General features: G+C 43.8%; 1 protein-coding gene across 1 annotated transcript in view; it reads right to left on the bottom strand.

Annotated features, from left to right (window-relative positions):
- Nucleotides 1-438: 438 nt before the first annotated feature.
- Nucleotides 439-23,061, bottom strand: part of CCNI (cyclin I) — a 52,317-nt gene continuing 29,694 nt past the window's right edge. Inside the window, exons 3-7 of the mRNA XM_077814915.1 lie at nucleotides 11,355-11,489; nucleotides 5,643-5,717; nucleotides 5,327-5,467; nucleotides 3,718-3,948; nucleotides 439-2,135 (exon numbers count right to left, since the gene is read on the bottom strand). Of these exons, the coding sequence (XP_077671041.1) occupies nucleotides 1,674-2,135; nucleotides 3,718-3,948; nucleotides 5,327-5,467; nucleotides 5,643-5,717; nucleotides 11,355-11,489 (1,044 nt within the window). The 3' untranslated portion in view covers nucleotides 439-1,673. The remainder of the gene's footprint in view (nucleotides 2,136-3,717; nucleotides 3,949-5,326; nucleotides 5,468-5,642; nucleotides 5,718-11,354; nucleotides 11,490-23,061) is intronic.

The following is a 23,061-nucleotide window of genomic DNA, read 5'->3' on the forward strand; positions in this document are numbered from 1 at the left end:
TGAGTCAACAGCTGTAAACAGCTTGTTCAATGAGTTTGGAGGGGAAGAGAAGAAGGAAGATGGTAGTTGGAGGGGCAGATGTGGTTAGGAGAGAGACACTGATAATGGAAGAGACAGGATTGCACCTGTATTTGGAGAGAGAGGAACCAGAGGGTGGGAGGCTAAGGAGTAATGAGAGGGATGGTCTGAGGAGTAAAGATGAAGGAGGAATGGATGGAATAAAATCCAGGTGGCATGTGGCTGTAGTTGGCATCCTGGATCCTTGGCAGCTCTGAAAAAAATCGGGACTATAGTGTATTAAAACATACGCTTCCTTTTCTCTCAGGTGCCCTGCTTTGAAGAGTCCACCTGGCAGCGGCTTGTCAGCATTGCTGCAGCCCCAGCATAACACTCACCTTTGTCCAGTGCAAAAAGTGAAAGCAAAAAACAACTCACAAATTAAAGGACAACATTTTTTTTATTGCTACCAGAAGGCTATCATCAGTACAATGGCTCTGAACACCATGCGTTCTTCAGGGCTGCAGAGAGAGCTAAAGATCCAGGACAGGTCGTTCTGAGAAATAGGTATTAAACATTTAAAAAGACAAGCTTTTAAAGGTTTTTTTTGTTTTTTTTTTGAACTTTTGGTTAAAAGTTACATAAACACAAAACTTGGGGTATTTTGTGGCTTATAATTACACACGTTCCAAAACTCAGAATCACAGAACTGTCCCAGCACCTAAATGAGCAGCATTGATCTCATGCTAAAATTTACCAACATATGAATCAAAATCAATTGCAGAATTTACGGTTTGCATTTGACGCACACATTAATTTAAACTTTTGTGAGCACCTACAAGAGAGCTGATAGACTGCAAAAATCCTTGTGTGGGTGTGAAAAAAACCCAATATTTTAGTTAAATTGGCCTAATCATTTGACTGCTTTCACTTTTTAAAATCAAAACCACAATCAATCACAATGACTTCTTACTTATGCAAGACACTAAACACAGTCTCCCTCCTGCTACCTGAATGCTTTTCGATAGCATATTCACACTGCTTTGGCTTTTTAAATGCAGGGCAGTTTGCAAACACTGTAGGATTTTTTTTTCCAAATCTTTTATTTAAAGCCAGTTTGAAATATTCTTACATTAAGACACCAAAGTGGCTAATGAAATAAAGAAGGATTTTTGGTTAAGGAAAAAAAAATATCTGTGGTGAAGGTCAGAATACAGAGAATCACACACAAGACTTGCAGAGTGTTAAAGGAAGAGCAAGCAGGAAGAGGAAATCAGAACAGAAAGAAATGCGATGGCTGAAAAACCTGGAACAATTTTGCACAATCAATGTGAGCTCTTGGACATGGATGATAGATTATAATACACAGTAGCAGAAAAACAGGGGAACCAATGACACTAGAAAGAAAAAAAATTTTTGCTACTTTTTTTGTTGGTTTTTTGGGTCTTTTGTAAATTTTTTATACTTTTTTGTGTTTTTAAGTGCTTAAATAATAGTTGAACTATAATTAGCCACACAAAGGGGGGAAAAAAATCTTCAAAAAAAAAAAAAGGTTTTCTTGGCTCTCTTCAGTTCAGCCTGAGATACAGCTTCTTTCCCAGCCCCCTCCCACATCATAGCCTGATTTTGCATGGTTTAAAAAGTAGCTTTCCTCTGAATGCTTGCGCAGGCGGTAGCTACATAACAGAGACCGGCTGTAAAGGTGGGCAAGGGGAACTCTTGCCCTCTTGCCTCGACACATCAGCACCACAAACAGACCCCACGTTTTCTAGTGCCACCGCCTCTGGAGCACTGTCTTCATTATAGAGCCGCTTGATTCCATCGTAGAAGTCATCCACTTCCATCTCTTCCACTTTGCGCTTGGCGGAGGCTTGCTTGCACCCGGGGGGAGCTGGCAGACAATGGTAGAACCCCCCGGCTGTACCTTTGATTGGCACTTCTGGTCGGCTGTTGTCCTTGGAGAATTCTGGCCCTGGGACAGAGGAGGGGTTGAATCTGAACGCTCCTCTGTTACAGGTCACAAGGGTACGCTTGAGGGGACTGTAGACGTATACAGAATTGGGTGGCAGAGCAGACTGCAGAGTGGAAAGGTGACGGGCCACAAGCTCCCGACAGTGGATCAGCTGGGAGCTGTCCATCTAGATGGAAGAAACAGACACAGGCATTGCAAAACAAGGTAAGTCACTGCAATTCTGGCTCCCGACACATGTCTATTGTCCACATACCTAGCTGCTTCTTGTTTTTCTGCTGAATGTGGGGGAAGTGATCACTTTAGGGGTGAAAATTATTCTGCTTAAAGGCCAAGATTTTTCATAACTGCCAAGAGATTTGGACACCTGGTTCCCATTACAATTCATGGGAATTGGGTGTCCAAATCCCCTACGTGGCTTTGCAAATGTCATCCAAAATGTTTATCAATGGCCTATGTGTTCCTACCTCTTACATATCTATCCATATGCAGCAGAAAAAAAAATTAACCCTTCCACAGAGCCTTCCTAGTTAGGACACTTAACATATTTAAGTGTGCTATAACCACTTTAATCTCCAGCGTATCAAGGGAATATTTCATACCTTCCCTTGTTACGCTGGCAACAATGATTGCATCCTTCTGATTAGTTTAACCCCTTGTGGCCAGGCCAGTTGGGCATTCTCTGCTGAAAACACTTTTGATTTGTACATTAGCTCATGCATTAGGCTCCCTCTATCAAGAAGCGAGCATACTTATCGTCAAACAATGCAAAGTATTTGCAGAGATATGTCTCAAAGACTCAACCCTTAAGGCTGTAGCCTGAGCATCTTTGCAAAACATAGAAACACCACCCCACCACCACCCTCCCCACCTTGCCAAAAAGAGAGAAAACAAAAAATCCCAACCACAAAATCTTGCATCCAAAACTCAGAGGCTGGGAATCAGACAGCTCTCGAGGCCTTATCCACATCACTATGTTCACAGAAAAAATGCTAATTTCAATCCTATTTCAGATATAGATCCAGAGCATAGCTCCACTGAGGTTGACACAGTTACAACCAGCTAAAGATTTGTGCCGTAAAATCAGATCAGCCAAAGTCTAGGCTTATTTCCACTTTCTAATCTGGGGGCTCAGTTCTATTCAAGCCCATTTGACACTATGGGGGATATTCCTTTGATTTATACCAGCATAAGCAAGAGAGCAATCAGCCCCTCAGTCTGTCTCTGTGCCATGGACATATATCATTAAAGGTACATGTATCTTCTTGTAACTTGCTTATTACTTGACTCAGCTTTTATTGGATGGGTGTGTTACGCTGACTGCAGCAACAACTACTCCACCGGCGTCAAAGATTTCCTGGAGCCTAGGGACACAAATCAACTTGAATGAACAAGAAGTAGGTCTACGTTCATCTTCAGTAAAGTGGGGAGAGATGGTGTGCAAGAGACATGAAGGGGGAGGAAAAACCGCTTGTCCTGCTGAATTTCAACCTATTCAGCTCTCTCCATTAGCTTGATGATTCACTTCCTGGCCTATGGCTAACCCAAGTGATTATCTATCAATTGCCAGCTGCCAGAGTAATGGTCACAAGACGAGAGCGGTTTCATAACCACAGCTGGCTGTTTAGTGCAGACCATCAGCTTCTCCTCCTCCTCCTCCTTTCAGTGGCTGTCCCAGAAACACGGGACCTTTCTCCTACCCAGAATGCCAGTTAGCTGGGATGTCCAGAAGACCTCTGCACAGGCCTCACCTGTGCTTTCTGGAGCAATTCAATGATGAGCGAGAGCCAATCAGGAATCAGCTTCTCCAGTTCCAGACTGATGATGGCCAGTGCCAGCATGGAGCCCTTGAACTGCAGCAGCTGGTAACAGGCCATACAGTGCAGTAACTGCTTGGTGAGAACAGCCACATGCTGAGATGGGTTCATCTTGGGCAGGACGGTCAGTAACTGAGGCCTGGTTGACACAGCAACTGCATGGAACTGAGGAAAAAGACAAGCAAACCAGTCGGTATGTTACTGACAGAGTTTAGCACACTGCTTCATGAGCACATGCAAAGGCACGAGCAGCCATTCGTTCCTGTGCCTGGGGGGTTCAAGTGGGCTATGTTATTCCAAACAGCTCACATGGAGTGAGATTCACTGTCCCCTAAGGCAGACAGCTCTGCGAGGAGGGGGAAGCCTCTTGCTGGGTTGAGATAGGGCCAGGGGATGCACACTGTCCCCTCGTTGGCCCTTCGGCGATACCCCTGGAAAGGTGACACAGCCAGGGGAGCCCTGTCCATGGTGGAGACTGCCTTGTAAGGGGTAGGGGAGCAGGGTCCCAGGGCAGCCATGGCCAGGGGGAGTCCTGGATAGAGCAGTTCTACAGGTGCAGTGCTGCCAGGGAGGGGCACGAAGCCCCTGTATGGATGATCCTTCCTTCTTCCTGAACTGCAGGCTCAATGGTTCAATTGGCCCTGGACAAACAGGGCTCTCTCCTGGGATGAAACCACTGAGGAGAGATTCTGTGAGGGGACACAAAGTTTTCCTTGCCACTATCCCCCTGCCATGGATTTCACCACACGAAAGGGCTCTCTGGCCCCAGTTGTTAACAGGTAAACCAAAACTTGGGTCAGTTAAGGACACACTGAAAGCACGTTTCACATCCACCAATTATGTGGCCCCTCTCCCTCCCCTTCCCCCTGCCACTTCTTAATGCCTTTATGTTCTATTATTGTCTTACTTTGATCCTGGAGCAGATATACTGGCAGTTAACATTTAGGGCCAAGATTTTCAAGAGGGACTAATGGTTTTGGGTGCTCAACTCAAGACATAGGGACAGAACTGGAAGGGACCCTCTGTGTCACCAAGTCCAGTCTTGTGCTACCACAGGCAAACCTATCAGATAATCCTGTTCATAAACTTATCAAGCTCCATCTTAAAACTAGTTGGAGGATGTTTGCCCCCACTACTCCTTTTGGAAGGCTGTTCCAGGAACACACTCTTCTGATAGTTAGAAGCCTTCTAATTTCCAGCCTGAATTTATACATGGGCAGTTTATATCTTAAAGGGGCCTGATTTTCAGAGGATGCGAGCTCAGCACGTTTTGAAAATCAGGCAACTTTAAAGTGTCTAAAGTTGGTCCGCAAAAAATCACGAGTCACCTTTGAAAGTCTTTGTCTCGATTTTTGTTTAGGCCAAGTTTATGAACATACGACCAAATCCTGGAATCCTTACCCACACCAGCAGTAGGGATTTTTGCCCAAGTAAAATCTGAGTAAGTCCCTCAAGATTTGGCACATACTCACATTAATACCAATGAACCGAAAAAACAAACAAGGACAAGCACCGGAAAGAAGGTAACTAGCAACATATTTACAATGTGAAGGAAATCCAGTGGCGTAGCCATGTGAAGATCCCAGTGCAGTTTATCCAGAATAATCTTCTCCATTCTGCGAATTTCAGCTGGAGAACAGCCGCAAAAGCTGTCTCTGGCCAACACCTTCAGTACTGGAACCCTCTGCAGAAACAGATGATAAAAAACAAGAAAAGAAAAGAAAAGCAAGAACAATCATCAGTCACAAAAGCCGTTTCCTTCCTATCCTGGCAAGTGCCAACCCCCCTGCTCAAGCGACCAAAGAATTAGATGAGCATAAAATTTAAAGCAGATGCTAGGCCTTTGGAGAAAGTATTACCTCATCTTCCTCAACGGTTTTGGCAGCAAGGAAGAAGCAGCTGATCGCAATACAATTCAAGTATTTTGGACGGGCCTAGGAAACAGAAAAAAGTCAGAGTACAATGCAGAAACGGATTTGTGACCCTTTGGCTCTAACTCCCTTGCCCTGTGATCTCAGGATGCCAAAACAATGCACACAGGATCAATGGGCCGACCTCCAACTCCACTGCTACTATTGTGAGCCACAGAAAGGAAAAATCCATACTCCATTACATGAGGCAGGATGGACGTTAGTCATCCCCAGCGTCCTAACTGGCATCCAGTGATGCGCATCACTGGAGAGGAACAGGAGCTTGTTTTTAGTGGGAGCAGTGGTACTTGGAAGGAGAAAAAACAGGAGGCTGGATCCTCCGTTGGCAAAACTCAGCACAGCTCCACCTACTTCAATGGAGTCAGGCCGATTTCCACCAGCTGCAGATCAGGCCCAGAGAACAACACGGGTTAGATGTGACGCAAGGAAGAAGATAAAGCTGAGGCGTTGACACTGTATCTAGTTAGAAACAAACACGAAGAGAGAATTATGTTTTACAGCAACAGCTCTCAAACGAGGGTAGCCGAGCCCTTTCCGGTGAAATGTTTTGGGGTTAAGCGAGCAGTGCAGGGAGTGCAGGGAGAGGTGGTGACTAGGAGTGACCGTAGGGTGACCAAACAGCAAGCGTGAAAAAAAAAATCGGGAGAGGGAGCGTTAACAGTTGTTTATATAAGACAAAGCCCCTAATATTGAGACAGTCCCCGATAATATCGGGACATCCAGTCACCCTAAGAGAACCTCTCTTGCAGAGTGACCACAACGAAGAACCTTGTTATGGGCCCCAATTCTGCAAATGCACTTAAGCATGTGCTTAACTTTAGGCACATAGGTAGTCAATTAAAATCAACAGAACTCATAGGTGTGCTTCAAGCTAAGCACATGCTTAAGAGTTTGGCTGAATCGGGACCTTAGTGGCTCTATTAACGTGATTCAGGACTTTGTTTCCCGTGCCAGTGAAGTAGGAGAGCGAGAAAGGAAGATGCGTCCCTCTATTCTGTATGCACAGAGTACAGTATTCAGTCCTGTGAAAATCAGGAGCAATGTCTGTGCACAAACTGAGCAGCGCAATGATGTCCTTTCCCTCCCAGCCACTTCCAAACAGCTAGCTGACAATTTCTCTCACGCTGTCTGTACTGACAAAAATTTAAATGTCCTCGTGGAACATGGAACCGAAAGAAGCCGCAGGGCAAGGAAGAGAGATAAATAAGTAAAAGCCCTGCTGAGAACACAAAATCAGTTTTTAACCTAGAGCACTTCCATGATTAATTCCAGGCGGATTAATTCCAGCAGACAGAATGGAGCTACAGGGCAGTTCCAAGGCCCGATCCTGGAATCCACACTCTAGGTCCTTAACAGTCAACATGACTCCTCCCAGCAGGGAGCGAGGGGGAAGGAGTGCAGGATCAAGGACAAACACGGCCTCTAACAGGTTCCAGTTCCTGTTACACAAAAGGAATCGCTGATCCCCAGGGACTTTGACTTCTACTGGCGAGGCACCGGGAGGTTTGAATTAAATAGCTGTATAAAATAGCTGTTTCAACGTGTCCAGGTACTGCTGACAGTGAGGAGAACAATGTCCCTGAGGGTGAATCTGTGGTTTGTGCTACATGCCCACACAAGGAAATAAGGCGGGGTGGAAGTACCCACTCCACAGGTGACCATGCAGGAGGAAGGAGCGGCCTCCCCGGGCCCACAAGTGGGAGGAGTCTTGATTCAGCCCCTCTCCCACAAAGCACAGCTCAGCCAGCACAGAGCGGGAAGTAATCTGCACAAGGTAAAGGGCTAGCACCAATAATTTTCCCTTGGTGCAAGTGTGGAAAAAACCTGGCAGCAGAGAGGATCCCAGAGTTCCCTGGTCTGTTCCAGGGGCATCACAATGACATGCTGCCCCTTAGTCAGGGCCCTGGGTAACTCCCTCCTGAGAGCGCTCAGTGAGTATCCCCTAAATCCACAACATCCATCCACACACTGTACAGCACTGACTGTCATCTGACACGACTTCAGTCAGTTACACTAGTAAATGCAGCCAGGACAGAGATAAAATCTATTCATTTCTACTACAAACCTAGGCCCCTTTCATGGTAGGCAGGCAAATCCTCTTCAACTAATATTAACTTACTAAAATGGAGAGAAGAACCCAAAGCCTTTATCCCACATCAGTCAGACAGCTCTGTAAAAGACCAATAGCTAATCTCCTGGAAAACCTACCTAACAACTGCCATCTTCAATAGGAAACCAGGTTCTACTCCCATCTTGGCTAGAGATTCACTGTAAGACCTTGGCCAAATCACCTAGGGCCACTGACTTCAACGGGCTTTGGATCAGGCTGACAATTCATGCCTCAGTTTCCCCATCTATACAATAGGGACAAAATTTTATTGCATTACAGGGATGTGGCAAGGCTTAGTTAAAGATGTGAAGTGCTTGGACATCTCTGGATGGAAGGGGCTGGAAAAGGGCGCAGTGGAGCAAGAGGAAAGGATGTGTGAGAAACAGTAAATTTAATTAGCTGGGCTAAAGACAAATCCCTGCATACAGAAAATGGAAAAGGAGCCACTGAAGACAACTTGTAGGAGAGTTTCAATGTTTATTGAAAAATTCCCCCATAATGTCCTGCATTATTGTAATAGAAATTGTCCCCCTGCTCACCCTCCCGTCCTCACCCCTGACATCATCTGAGTCCGTTTGTGAGATAGTATTAAAATACAGTCACACTGCTTTGGCTCCCACACCACCCCCTCTATGCTCCCTCTTTATTGGCAACTGCCACACAGTTAAACCAAGACTGTAATTATGTTGAGGATTAATTATTTAGTGAAGTGACCTACAGCAAAAGCCACTGCTGGTATGTGAATGAACCAGAGCATGGCAGGGCAATAGGACGGGACATAGAACAGTCTGAACTATTTCAAGGCACATTTGAATTCAAGGGAAGCTATTAGTAGAACAATCCCAGGCTGTGGCTAAGATTCTCCCTTCACACTACTGTACATCGGGAGTGATCCCATGTCAATGGAGTTACCCTTTTGTAAATCCGGTTTAAAGGCAGGGAGAATAAGGCCCAGTTTATTTGCAGCAGGAAGAGAAAAAGGACATGTTTAAATGAACAATGCTATACCGGGCGGGGGGGGGGGGGGTGGAGACGACACGTTACCTGAAACTCCTCCCCAAACTGCTTTCAGTGTTTTCTATTGTCACCATTCCTTGAACTACAGAATGGAGTTTCTTTTAGTCCTAGTCTATGCCACTTCATTTCACAGTAGTAGCCTCTGTAGAACAGTCAGAGCCTTTGACTGCTACAGAAATACTGAAACAATCACCATTTCCTAAGGGCATTAGCTATTTAGGGGTTTCAATCATACATTTTCTATCCCTTCAACATCTGACCCCATCACTAAGATGTCATAATGGTTAGAGGTCAGGATTTCTTTAAAAACAAAACTTTTCAGTGTCTTGCAGTTTAAGCACTAGCAATAATTCACCACATATCCAAGACTTACAGTACGTCCAGACAGCCCACGTTAAAACGTTGCCATGGCAGCACTTTAAGGTGGCTGTGTAGTTGCGGCTCCAGCGCTGGGCAAGGGGAAGGGCTCCCACCGCTGGTGCACTGTCTACACTGCCATTTTACAGCGCTGAAACTTGCAGCGCTCAGGGGGGTGTTTTTTCACACCCCGGAGCGAAGAAAGTTTCCGCGCTGTAAAATGGCAGCGTAGACAAGGCCTTACTGGAAGATCCAATTTGTACTTTAGTGAGGCAAGCTATGTTAATGATGTAACCACGGGGGTAAAATTTTAAACTCCTCTGACCTCTGTTTTAGCAATGTTTGTAATAGGATTAAAAACCTCACAAACAGAGGAGACTGACCATTTAATGAGACCTGAGCTTAACAGAGCAAACAGAAAAAGGATTATGTTAGCCAAAGGCAAGACTGCCAGATTCTAGAACTCAAGGCCAGGGGGACATGTTTCTCCACTACCCTGCACCTTGTGCAGTTACTTACAGAGGGTGCAAAGCCTCTGCAGAGCACTACCATTTCAATTTGGTGGCGTTTTAGACCCGCTTACTCTGCAAGCTGTAAGTGACTGCACCAGGGTTGGGCAGGACAGCACAGACTCGGAGGCCAAGAGTCATGGTACCATGTATGCCCCAAAGGCTGATATTTAAAATATTTTAATCAGTCATGTGGAATTTTATTCCTTAAACCACTGTGTTCACCATACTCTTATGAGCACACGCACAGCTCCACTCCAATAGACAATACGGCAGGCCTGTTTGGACTGCCACTCCTCCCTTTCTGGTCTTCACTGATAATCTCCTGGATTATAATTATTTATATTATTGCAGCACTCTTGGAGCCCTAGCTGTGGGCCAGGACCCACCTGTATTAGGTGCTGTCTTTTGCCCTACCATCTTCATATAGCCCTCCCTTCCAGACCCACCTCTTGATGCTCGGCCCATTGACTTCAATCAGGCTCCTGGCATTGGAAGTCTCTACACTTCCCTCCCTCCCTCCTACCTGTGTCACCCTGCTCCTGAAGCCCTTTCTGTCATACTGCTTTCTTTTCCTAGCCTGGCTCCAGCCTTCCCAAACATTCTTCTATCACCTCAGACTCCAGGAATTATTTTGGGGAGGTTCTCTGGCCTGTGTAATACAGGAGGTCAGACTAAACGATCACAGTGCTGCCTCGGAATCTATGAATCCTGTTCCTTGCCATACTTCTGGCTAAGCCCATTACTCCTACGTCCCTAGCCCCTGGGCAACAGCAATTTCAGGTGATACAAACAAGACAAACGCAGACCTACCCAATGTCTGAGTTAAATATTATAGAAACACAGATCCTCCGTGTCATGCCATAGGACATACGAGTATGGAAAGGGCTTACCACGAAGGCAGTTGCATTTCAGAATCTATTTAGTTTAACAAGCTTTTTTGTATATTTTAAGCTAGACATTTCAGATTTCTATGTAGATCCTCCGCCCCGGACTTGCCAGGGGCAATATTTGGATACAGCTTGGAAGACAAATGGCTAGGTGAGGCTAATTTAACATTTACACCAGGTTAGCAGAGACAGCATGAACATGGACAGCTTCTAGATAGGTGGAGTGATTATCTCCTCTCTTCTGTTAAACTGATGAGCTGCAGCATGTCAATGGAAGCTGGCAGAACAGGGAAGAGAGCAAGTATTCCCGACACGGACATGCACTGGGCCAGATTCTCAGCTGAGGTAAGTTGGCATGTCTCCACTGCAGTCAATGCAACTATGTTGATTTGCATCAGGTGAATATCTGACCCATTAACTAAAAAATAAAACTGGTCCAGAAAACCATCTATTATTTGTATTACTGTAGCACCTAGGTGCTCTAGTCAGAGACCAGGCCCATTGTGCTCTCATGATAACAGGGGGTTTCCACAGACCCAGCTGCACTGTTCAGGCATAGTCAGGAAGGGATATACTGAAGACACTAATCTCGTTCAGCATCTGAAATCTAAGGCATCATGCAGTGTGTAAAGCGGAAGTACACACTCTCATACACTGAGCCTGCTTGGATTTGGCCCAGCAGCAAGGAGAGTCACTTCCAAAGCCATGAGCTGGTGGTATAAATCCACTGCAGGATACAGATCCTGAAATTATTTACCTTTACCGTGGCTAAAAACCGGTCCAAGAGACTGACGGCCAGGGCGAGTGTTTCTGGATAAAGGTGGAACTGGTACTTGAGTTTGGCCAGCCACTGAATCACCTCATCCCGCTGCGCTGGAGAAATGGCTACATCCTGTTGGAGGGGGAGAAAAAAACAAAAAACAAAAAAAACAAGCTGTACTCACACCCAGAACCTGAAGGCTGAGAGAATTGAGAGAAGGCAAAATATTAACATATGCAGAAACAAAGCCCTATGTGGCTGTTCAAGGGAAGGGGGACCAAGGGGATGCTTTTAACACAGACTGAAGCCACTTTCTATGTTTGCACCTGGAGTTCTTCGTGGTCATATTGACTTCTCCTGACCTGATTAGTGGGTGCACCCTTGGAGTTAGAAGTCTAGCAGGCTGAAGCTGCGGCATGCCTGCAAAAATGTAGGATCTACTTTTAGAATGTGGCCCCATAACACTGCTGTCTAAACGTAGGCGTATGAAAATTGGAAAGCTCCAGTCAGATAGTGTTATGGCTGAAAAGGCTACGTTAGATGATGCTAGTTTCATGTCCAACAAAAAATATTACAGAACGAAGAACGCACTATCCAAGTGAAGATGCAATTCAATATGAAACCTGTTCTTTATGGTAACCACAGGCCACATCCTGTATAATACTGAGCACCCTCTGCGCTGACCTGCGTCAGTAGGAATCAAGAACATTCAGCAACTTGCAGGATCAAGCCCTCGGCCCTTATCCAAGCTGACCTATGAGAGACACCTATGCCTGCAGTGACCCCCTCAACTACAACAGGGGTCCCCCCATAAGGAGCTTAGGATTCAGTCCTATTTAAGTTCCAAGAGAATATTTCCACCACCAACCATAAACTCTGTACGATCTTGTTTGTGGGGCTTGTGGTTTTAGTGTGTCTAGGGCAGTGGTTCCCACATTTTAACAACCTGTGAACCCCTTTCACTGAAATGTCAAGTCTCGCAAACCCTCTCCTAAAAATGAATATTTCCAGGGATTTTCTCCTTTACCTGAGTATAAATTATAAAAGCAATGATCTTGGAAATATAAAATTTGGTTTTATGACATGCTTATTATACACTATTATTAATTATTTATCATTACAGTATTTTTATTACATTATGAAAACGGCAACACTCTTCCAAGATCTCACTTTTGTAGAATGTATCACTTTGAATAAGCCTGTTATAAGACAAGGCTCCTCTGTTTCATGAAGGAGTATCAGATGTGAAACAGCATGAAAGTATTTAAGAAACTAAATCAAAGAGTTCCTCCTACACCAGCATTCAGGTCTTGAGCAGTCCAGGCAAACAAACAAAGCTTAAACTTGTTCATAATAATTTTAAAAACAATATGAGCTGCCTATTTAATTTTAAAAACAGCAAAAAATATCCACCTCCCTTTCCATTTCTTATAAGAATTCTTGAAGTTTAAATCTCCTCTGTTTAATAAAATCATAGAATATCAGGTTGGAAGGGACCTCAGGAGATCATCTAGTCCAACCCCCTGCTCAGAGCAGGACCAATCCCCAATTTTTGCCCCAGATCCCTAAATGACCCCCTCAAGGAGTGAACTCACAACCCTGAGTTTAGCAGGCCAATCCTCAAACCACTGAGTTATCCCTCCCCCAATACGATATGCTTGCTTTGATCTGCTTAGCTCTTCAAAGTCCAAGGGCTCCAGGCTGCTGGCCCCGTGCTACCCAGGGTCCCTAGGGACAGCTCTGTCCGCAATTAGGGATTTTTTTTCCCCAAAAAAAATTTGTAACATTTTGCAAATCCCAGTTTAGGAACCACTGGTCTAGGGAACAGCCTTTTATGACTGATCTAAACAGTAATACCTCCTCTAGCTTAGTTTAGGCTTAAACAAAGAAAACCCAAAACTGAACACACACAACCTGCTGTGTGTCACTGAAATGCGATTTGGAAGCTCAAGAGACCCTCTGTGCAGCTCCCACTGTGAAAAAGACGACAAAGTGTGCTCCCGTGAAAGTTACTGAAGTTCCACCAACTTGGAGAACACAGTCAAAGCCTGATTTTCCAAAAACCTCTTGCATATAAAAAAGAAGGCCATGCCCTCTGATACATATTCATTTCCTATTATCTGCACTGTTTATTATCTGAAATAATTTGATCCCTCCTTTCCAGGCAGATGACAGATGTGACCGTAACTAAAAAGAACTATTATTGTTCAGCCTCGCTGGAAGTGTCCCAGGAGAGCTAAAATAACTATGTAATTCACAGTTGTGTTCTTGTTGCAACAGTGGTTCCTTGGGAACTGTCAGATACTCCTGGCCTCATTTTAAAATATGCTCTGGATAGTTGCCATGCTGCTGCAGCCTGTACTGGCAAGAGGGGTGAATTTTATGATCAAGCTGGTCTTTTCCATCTCTAATTACTAAGATCTTGGTATTTTACATCTTACAGTATCTAAGTGAACGCAGGATTTGGTAACTTGTCAGGTGTAATTATCTCTGAGGAGGGGGAGACTTGGAAAGGCATTTTAAGGCTTAGCAAGCAAGTCTCCCCCTCTGAATGAACTTACCAATTACTGAGCTGTGTGGATTTAAAAAAAAAAAAACACAAAAACAAAAACAAACCTATTAAGAGACCAATCCCTTGCCATCCCTGATCATGTGAATTCTGGAAAACCTGAAACACTATGTCTTTTGGCTGTAGCGGTGAAGCACCAACCCCTTGGGCATCAGCCATCTACAGTTCATTGTGTTCATACCGCAAGATGAGATCAACCACAGCGTTAACCCGTAGATCCCTAGTGTTTTCCAGAGCACCAGCAAACTGAAGGCATTAGGTAAATATATGGCCACAAGTTTAAGGTATAATAATCCACTCCTGTAATATTTACTCTAATATACATTGCCCTAATCAACATCTGGCAGATGTCCTAAGAATCAATGAAATCTTATTTTTGGACTAACCACAGCAGGTGTTATAAGGTACATACATGCCGTTTCTCCGCCCCTCCCCACCCCGCCACCCTCAATCTACTTCTCCAAATTCAAACCCAGCAATAGTGGGGCCTGATTTTCAGAGGCATTGAATACCCACAGATCCCAACTGTCTGAGGCCCTGAGCCCAGGGTGAGAGGGGCAGCTGGATAGTCATTTATATATCAGTTTGTGCAACAGATTGCGAGCAGTATCTGGACTTCTGGAAAGGGAATCAGCAGAGTGTGGCATCTTACTGCAGTACTGAACCTCCCAGTCCAAGTTTACTTTCCCAGAGGTGATCCAGCAGTTGCACTCACACATATGAAATCCCCATCACTGGAGGTTTTTAAGAACAGGTTAAACAAATACTTGTCAGGGATAGTCTAGGTTCACTTGGTTCTGCCTCAGCGCAGGTGAATGAACTAGATGACCTTTTAAGGTCCCTTCCAGCCCTGTATTTCTATGATTCTGTAGTTCCAGTGGTCTGAACAACTGGTCCACCACATAACTTCCGGGGGGATGAATTTTCTCCCCCCCATCTACCCAAGATACCCAAAGAGAATTGTCAGCAGATCAAGGAGGAGCTTTGCATTAAGCAAGGGGTCCATGAGGAGGAGTATGAGCACATCTGTGAGGTAGGGAAGCACTCTCATCAACATGAGGCAGGTAGCAATAGTGCTCAGGAGTGCTAAGCCCCAACCCCAGTGCTTTTTCTCTAGCCCACAAGGGCTCCTGGAACCAGCACTCCCACAACGTTGTCGTCGCCGTAGCTTCCCTGTGTTTGTCAAGTTTTCTGCACTTTCTGGGTGGGAGTTTCGAAGAGTGACAAAGGGAGTTAGACAGCTGATTCCCACCGAAAGTCTGCCTTTGCAGGGAAAAAACCCCTTACAAGTCTGGATGGAACTAGAGCACTCTGCAGCACTCCTGACCTAGCCACTAACCAACCGAAAATCTTACAGCACATGGGTGAGGGGAAAACTCAGCACTCTTAACTTACAAGGTACTGATCCAATTGCCTTCAAGCCTGGCTCCAGTTTTTTCAAAAATATCACTAACACGAACAAACCAAGTCTGAACAAAACAGATTAAAACACTGGAACTAGGCATGCACACAATTTTGCTAGCAGCACGCATGGGATGAGGGATTTGTTTTGTTTTGTTTTTAAATTCAACATACACTTACCGAACTCAAAAACACATTTCACTGAAGATTTCAACAACCAAATTACCTATGGCCCCCGCCCAAGAATTGAAAGAGTCAGCCTCAAAAGAGCTTGTTGGCTGAAGTTACAAGTAACTGAAAATGAGGGTTTATGGCTGAAGTTACACATCAACCTTAACTACAGTAGTCACCGGCATTACCATTAAAACATTCTGTTCTGCTCGTATGCGGAGCCTCATTTCCTCTTTTGCAATATTTACAGTACATCTGCCTAACATTTGGAGGCATGTGGCTGTTCCCACAACTCTAGTCACTGCAACTTGCTGAGCTAGAAGGGAAGCAGCCATCAGGTGTGCTTGTTCTGTCCTTGACAGCCCTTCACCCCTCAGTGCTGCTGCTAATGTGGTTTCAAAATGTGGAATCGAATGATGGCTGCCAAGGCACTGTGGGGCAAGAGAGAGCTAACAGCTTGCACAACAAAACACCACGCTGCTCTGAGTTGTTGTGGGTTGCTTTCCTTTTCAGCAGAAGACCGAAGAAGAAAACCAATTCAAAAATAAAATAAAAATGAACACCCACCACTGATGCAATAACTAATTTAGAGATCTGTTCCACTAACCAACAAGGCCTTCAAAAAGAATTAATGTATACAAGGGACCAACCTGATTCTGCAGCCTCCTGCCTTAGGTCTGGTCTACACAGTTTTTGTACTGATTTAACTATTTCATGGGAGAGGGAGAGATATTTACACTGAAACAGTTAAATCAATACATACCATCATATCACATTTATACCAGTATCACTGTCAATGCTCGGGTTGTACCAATTTAACTATTCCAGTTTCAAATAGATATAGTGAAGGGGTGCCCAACCTACGGCCCGCACGGGCTGTATACAGCCTACCACAGCATTTCATAAAGCCTATTTCAACATAATATATTAACGGTCGATTCATTAGTGTTTTGTCAGGTTTACATCATTTTAGTTAACACCACTGTGTAAATAAACAATACTGTACATAGGTTGTTTCTATCTAAACACATACGAAATAAGCGGAACTTAAAATATAAATCAATAAGGGTGACTTTAAATCTTACTAAAATATGCAGTATCTGTTTGGCCCACACAAGGTTGTGTTTAGGTTAGTGTGGCCCTCCTGTGTAATAAGGGTGAGCACCACTGAACTGAGTGTAGACTAGCCCTTTGGATACCTCCCCACATGGGCGGTGCATATCATAGGCTGGGGGAGACTGTGCCTTCCCGAACAGCCCAGCATGGCCCCAACCACGCTCTGCCCAGAAGGCCCCCTCAGAGAAGCATGCTGGGGCTGCCCAATACTGGGGGGGAGGCCCCGGGGTGCTGGGGCCGCACCGCCCAGGCATGGAGGGGCTGCCAGCACTGCCTGCCCATGCTTCGGGGAGACTGCCCACCCAGCGCTTGGGGGGCTAGCCTCCCTGAGCCGGCAGGTCACCCACGGCCCGTGCCTCCCCACAGGCAGTGGCCAGAATCACCAACACTCCAGCACCCAGAATAGAAGCCAAGTCTTCAGAAGAACTCAGCTCAGTTCAAATTCAAATTCAAATGCAAAACTCAGTTAACCTACCCACCCCAACAGCTGGCAGGGTCAGAACAAGCTGAGCCACCTAGAAGTCAGAACCATGTCTGAGACTCCTCCGCAGAAGTAGCTGCAGTGCTGACAAAAAAAAATGCAAATTACTTTTAAACTCATGTTAACTTTCCAAAGACTGTTTTAAACTGCGGGTTAAACCAGTTATCGGCTTTGAGACACATTTCCTACATTTTACAAAAGTTTAAGAAAACAGCGAGAGGCATGGGTTCAATGTTTGGCTCTGCCACAGCTTTTGGGTGTATCCTTGGTAAGTCACCTGCTTAATTTTATGCATGTACCCAAGTCCCACTGAAGTCAAATGATCCTTAACTTGTCAATCTTCTCAATGTATTTAACCACATGCTTACGCGTTTTGTTCAATACTTCCATTTTGCCACTCTGTCCTGTTTATTTAGGCCCCAATCTTGCAAAAACTTTGCATGAGCTTAACTTTACAATGAACTCAAAAGATCCATTTCACTGGGCATGAAGCTAAACATACGCTTAAGTCTTTGCAAGATCTTTGGGGCTGGGATTATTTCTTACTATGTATATGTACAGCATCTGGCACAAACAGGGCCCTGATCTCAGTTGAGACCTCTGTGCACTTCTGTAATACAAATAAAACATACTAATAACAGTACCGTTTTAAAAATAAATCTGCTTTATGGAGAGAAAGTAAATAGATTTATTTCCAGAACATTATATAATTTTAGCAAGTGTCATTATGCTGTGTGAGTGAAATCCTGGCCCCACTGAAATCAACAGCAAAACTCCCATTGACTTCATATGGGGTCAGAATTTCACTCACTCTGGAAATGCCAGTTGTCATGTAATATAAAGTATTTAGTAACTCTGCTAAAAAAATAATGAAGAGTTTTGGTAATGGTGGGGTAGGGAACAAAGTTTATCTGGGGAGAAAAATGGGAAACAAGATATTAATATTGGGTGATATTATAAGGAACATATATCACATTGTTAATGTGACAGATGAAACTGTACACCAAATAAAATATTATAAATCCACCCACTTCTAAACAATACCCCAAGGTGAAAAGTGACAGAATGAACTTCAATATCCTTTTATCTGGTGCTAATTTTAATACAACAAGGCAAAATACACAAAGGGAGACAAACACAACCAGGTTTGGACAGTATTGTCGACTTAGATGGTTTCAAGTAGCTTAAAGGCTTAGTTTGAACATGTGGTATCTGGGCGAATCTGGAAGCTAAGCTCCAGATGTAAAATGCATCAACGCTGAACCAAACTGCTTCTTCAGACAAACCAAACACTTTTAAAAACCTGATCCCCAATCATTGCTGGAATATTAAGCCGGTCCTGTCAGCAGGAGTTTTGCCAGTGACTCCAATGGCAACAGGCGTGGGGCTTTTACAGGCAAAAGGAAAGATTAAAAATAGATACTACTGAAAATAGAACAGCAGTGTCACTTTCTGAAGCATTTCTTCTTGCTGTGTGCGTCTGTGTACAAGGGAAGGAGGGAGGAAGTGGAGGCTCTTGCAACCGTTGCTGACAGGAGGCGGCATCTCCTGGCAGTTGGCCAGGAAAATGCTCAGAAGACAGCACCTTCCCTGCCATTCTCCGACCCCAACCCTGTACAACTGAGCAGGGTCTCATCGGCCTCCTCCACTGAATTCTTCCATTGGGGAAGAGGCCTCCGTTCCAGCTAGGTCCCTACAGGAGCAGGCAGTGGGAGATCACTTGCCTATACAGTAGCCTGGAGCTTACATGCCTGTATCTGCTTCTGCAGTTTTACAATACTTCCCTGAACCATCCCCTAAGCTATAGGTCTCTGGCCACATCCCTCCCAAAAGCTGGGTCCATATGACGTGGCAGGGGAAGAGCACACTTCCCAAGCTGGGATTCGGCCTCTAAACCCCTCAGGCTGCTCAGGGGACTTCTGACAGACCTCAGAGTGACAGTCCCAGGCCTTCAACCGGACAGGAGGCTGGGAAGTCACATATTCAGTCTTAAAGTAATAGGAAGCAAAAGGGCTGCACTTTGTGGACGCTGTTTCTTGTTAAACCTCAGGAATGGGCGGAGGTTATTAGACCGAACATTTGTTTTGTGAGGTGTTCTTGAGGGGCGGAAAAAGGTGAGCTCAGTACAGGAAGGCTGTGCTGGGAGAAACGTTTGGAATCTTGAAATTTCCTACTCTAAAATTTGAAGAAGTGGTTTTTATTTCCCAAAGGCAAATCCCCATTTCTCACTCACCCCCATTCAAAGGTTAAAAGTGACCTGCAGACGAAAGCAAATTGGGTTTGGGCTTTTGTTTTTGTTTTTTTTTTAAATGCTCTACACAGAAAATGTGAGGGTTTTTATTTATCCCCCCCCCCGGTTTGATTTTTTACATCTGAAATTCAAGTCAGGTCTCATTTTCCCTTGGAGACTCCAGACATCAGGTGTGCGACATCACAGGCACTTAAGAAATGAAACCCAAGAAACAGAGGGGAAGGGATTTTTAGTCAAAATGTTAACTCCTCTTTGGGTTTCATTAGTAGTTTTAACTTTAAAAAGGAGATTTTTTTCCTCTCACCTGTTTAGAGACTCACTCTCTCCCCTTCAACTAAGAGCAAAGAAAGCACCCATTCCAACACTCAGTTCCTCTACTTGTGGGTAAGACTGGCATGCATGCAAACTGCAAACAGTGCAACAAAGAAATGCAAGGCCTTGTTACCCGAATGAAACAACATCATGAGAAGAGTTCCTTCTCGGGAGGAAGCTGCGTTGAAGATGATGGAAGGAACATGTCTGAACATGCAGGATCTTCAGGTTGGTAAATTTTTTTATTTCATACTTCTTTCTTAAGGACTGACTGTCTTCCTCCTGGACTATTCTTGAATTCTCATGTTTGCAAAAAATATAGTTGTTACTCTATGGTATTAGCATTTTAGACGCAGTTGTGATAAAAATTAAATAGCTGAAACAGGCAGATCTTCCTTTTACAATTTCACCTTTAAAGTAGTACTGAGTGACAGTGAATGCAATGAGTAATACTAAATGAGCAGTATAGTAATAATAATTAAAATAACCGCATTGACTTATTTTGTTTGGGAGAATCCATCCTCAACATACAGGATTCTGAAGAATATCCACTTTCAAGATCACCACCATTTTCTATAGTTTCAGAGTTATCTGCCAATGATAGTGTTTCAGTCACATCATGTATGTCACACAGCCACAGTATAGCACCTGTAGCAAAAAGAAAAAAAAATCTCCATCATCCAGAAACTACCACAGATAAGTCTGTGATAAGAACCAGCAGATTACAAAAAGATGTAATGGATGAAAAAATTGCCCGGTTTGTTTATGCAACAAACTCTCCTTTCCGTATGATTGAGAACCCACATGTCATTAAAATCAGGATACAGTCCATCCAACAGAGCAGATGTCACAGGCAAGTTGCTGGATAAAGTGTATGAAAGAGAAATTGAGCAGTGGGCAAAAGATCTAGAGGTTGAAATTGTTAACCTGAGTCCTAATGGGTGGAACAATGTCCACAATGATCTGGTTGTATGTGCTTGTGTGACAACAGAAGGAGGAATGTCTTCCTTACAGAAACAATTGATACATCAGGAAATGCACACACAGTAGAATACTTACAAGTAGCAGCAGTAAAAGCTATAACAAACTGGAAAAAAAAATTTCAAATGTCTAGTACACAGCTTGGTCACAGACAATGCTGCAAATGTATCCAAGATGAGAAGAAATTTAGAAGAGTGTCCCAAGCTAACAACATACAGTTGCAGTGCTCGTTTGATGCATTTCCTAGCCAAAGACTTCAGTGCTCTAGAAATAAAGGCTAGTTGTTGAAATTGCAAAATACTTCCATGACAACCACTTCGCAGCAGCTGCTCTGAAAAAAGTGGGAGGAACCAGGCTAACTCTCCCACAAGACGTGTGGTGGAACTCAGCAGTGGACTGTTTTGAGCACTGTATCAAGAACTGGCCTAATCTGATGACAGTTTGTGAACCAAATGGTGGAAAAAATAGATGGCCCTGTCACAGCCAAAGTGCTCAACACTGGGCTTAAGAAAAATGTTGAACACATGCTGAGTACCTTATGTAGCCTTGAACAGAATGCAGGGAAATAGCTGGTTTATTGCTGATGCTGTTGAAGTTTGGAAGGAACTGAGTGAGATCTTAAAAAGAGAAATATGCAATAACAGAGTTAAATTACAAGCATTAAAAAAAACAAATGGGACAAGCACTATCTCCAGCTCATTTTCTTGCAAATATTCTCAATACTCGGTACCAGAGTCAAACCTTAAGTGCTGAAGAAGAGGAGTTGGCTATGATATGGCCATCCAGCAATCATCCCTCCATAATGCCAACTATAATACACTTCAGAGCTAAGGGTGAACCCTTCAAGAACTATATGTTTGCTGATGTTTTAAAAAAAAGTCACACCAGTGAACTGGTGGAAGTCACTTCATCAGTCTCGGAATCCAAGTGCTTAAGTGATAATCTCACTTTCAACAGCAGTAGCTTCTTCTGCCAGTGTAGAAAGAATATTTTCTTCCTTTGGACTAATTCATTCCCAATTGAGAAATGGTTTGGGACCTGAAAAAGCAGGAAAGCTTGTTTTTCTTTTCCAGATTATGAACAAAGGAGGAAAATGAAGTGAAGACGACTTAGTTAGCTGCAGAAGCCAATATTTTAAGTTTCTCGTGTTGACCTGGCTGACAAAGTTGATTTAATTTTTGGTTGTTTTTTGTTTTTTTTTTTAAATATTTCATTTAACTAAAAACAATTTTAACAAAAACAAACCGGATTTTAAAAAAACTTGAATGTTTAACTAAATTCAAAAATTCATATGCTTGTTTTGTTAAAATATTATTGTTTGCTGTTGAAGAAAAAAATCCGGAACACATCATGTTGTTATTTTAGTTAAATAAAACAATTTAAATATCTGTCTGGTGATGTTCTCCTCCTAATACAGCATGGCAAGAAAATCCTCCAAATATTAATGATTAACCAGTTGAACTGGAGATAGTTCAACTCCCAATGACTTCATAAATATCGGCTTCAATTACCTTTGGGTAAATGAAATAACCAAACAATCATTCATTTTCTGATATAGCTGTAAAACTAATCTGAAAAGTTTTCAAATTAAATCACTTAAAAAAATGCATAGTGTGTACCTCCTAAAAATGAAACCTACATCTATCGCTGAGTTGTGAAGAACATGTATTAAGGTTATAACAACCACTTTTATGTAGAAAGCCATGATTAAATCGAGTCTTCCTGACGAGTGATTTAAATCATGATTTAAATCAAATCCACCTGCCGGCAGTTCATGCCTCTTCATATTGAGATGGGGAAAATTCACTATTTTCCACAGAGAAAGCAACACTCCCATCACTGGAGAAGATGCCCAGGCTCTCAAATAGGGCAGGGACCCACTTGTAGAGGAGTGGCCGATCAGACTGCCGCACGGTTTGTGTTTGTGAAATGCCCAAGGAGGTTTGCATTTCACATAATCCCAATGGCACACGCAATAAGTAGGAAGCTATAAAACTAAACAAACAGCAGGGTCATAATTTCTTGAGCTACGTGAGTTAAACTGAAAGCAAAGCAAGGTATTTTTGTTCCTTAGACTAAAAAGTCCCTTTCAGTTGCAACAGTAAAGTCCCTTCCTAGACTCCAAAGTGCTTCCCCTTAGACATTTTCTCACACCACAAGCCCATCACATGTCAGGGTTTTGTTTGTTTTGTTGCCACATGCCAATTGGACACTTACGTAACAGTCCAGTGTCACTGCTTTAATTACAGCCCCCCTCCCCGTGCCAGGGAAAATGACAGGAGGCATGGCACTCGCAGGGTTCACTTTAATTTCCTACACAGCAACAGCAAACTGAAGCAGCCCTACTGCATTCTGCGCTCAAGCAACGCTGACAATGGGCTTCAAGATTAAGGCACAGTTCGGCTTGCCCCATGATTTTCGA

This window comes from Eretmochelys imbricata, chromosome 4 (assembly GCF_965152235.1).
Source record: "Eretmochelys imbricata isolate rEreImb1 chromosome 4, rEreImb1.hap1, whole genome shotgun sequence".
NCBI lineage: Eukaryota > Metazoa > Chordata > Testudines > Cheloniidae > Eretmochelys > Eretmochelys imbricata.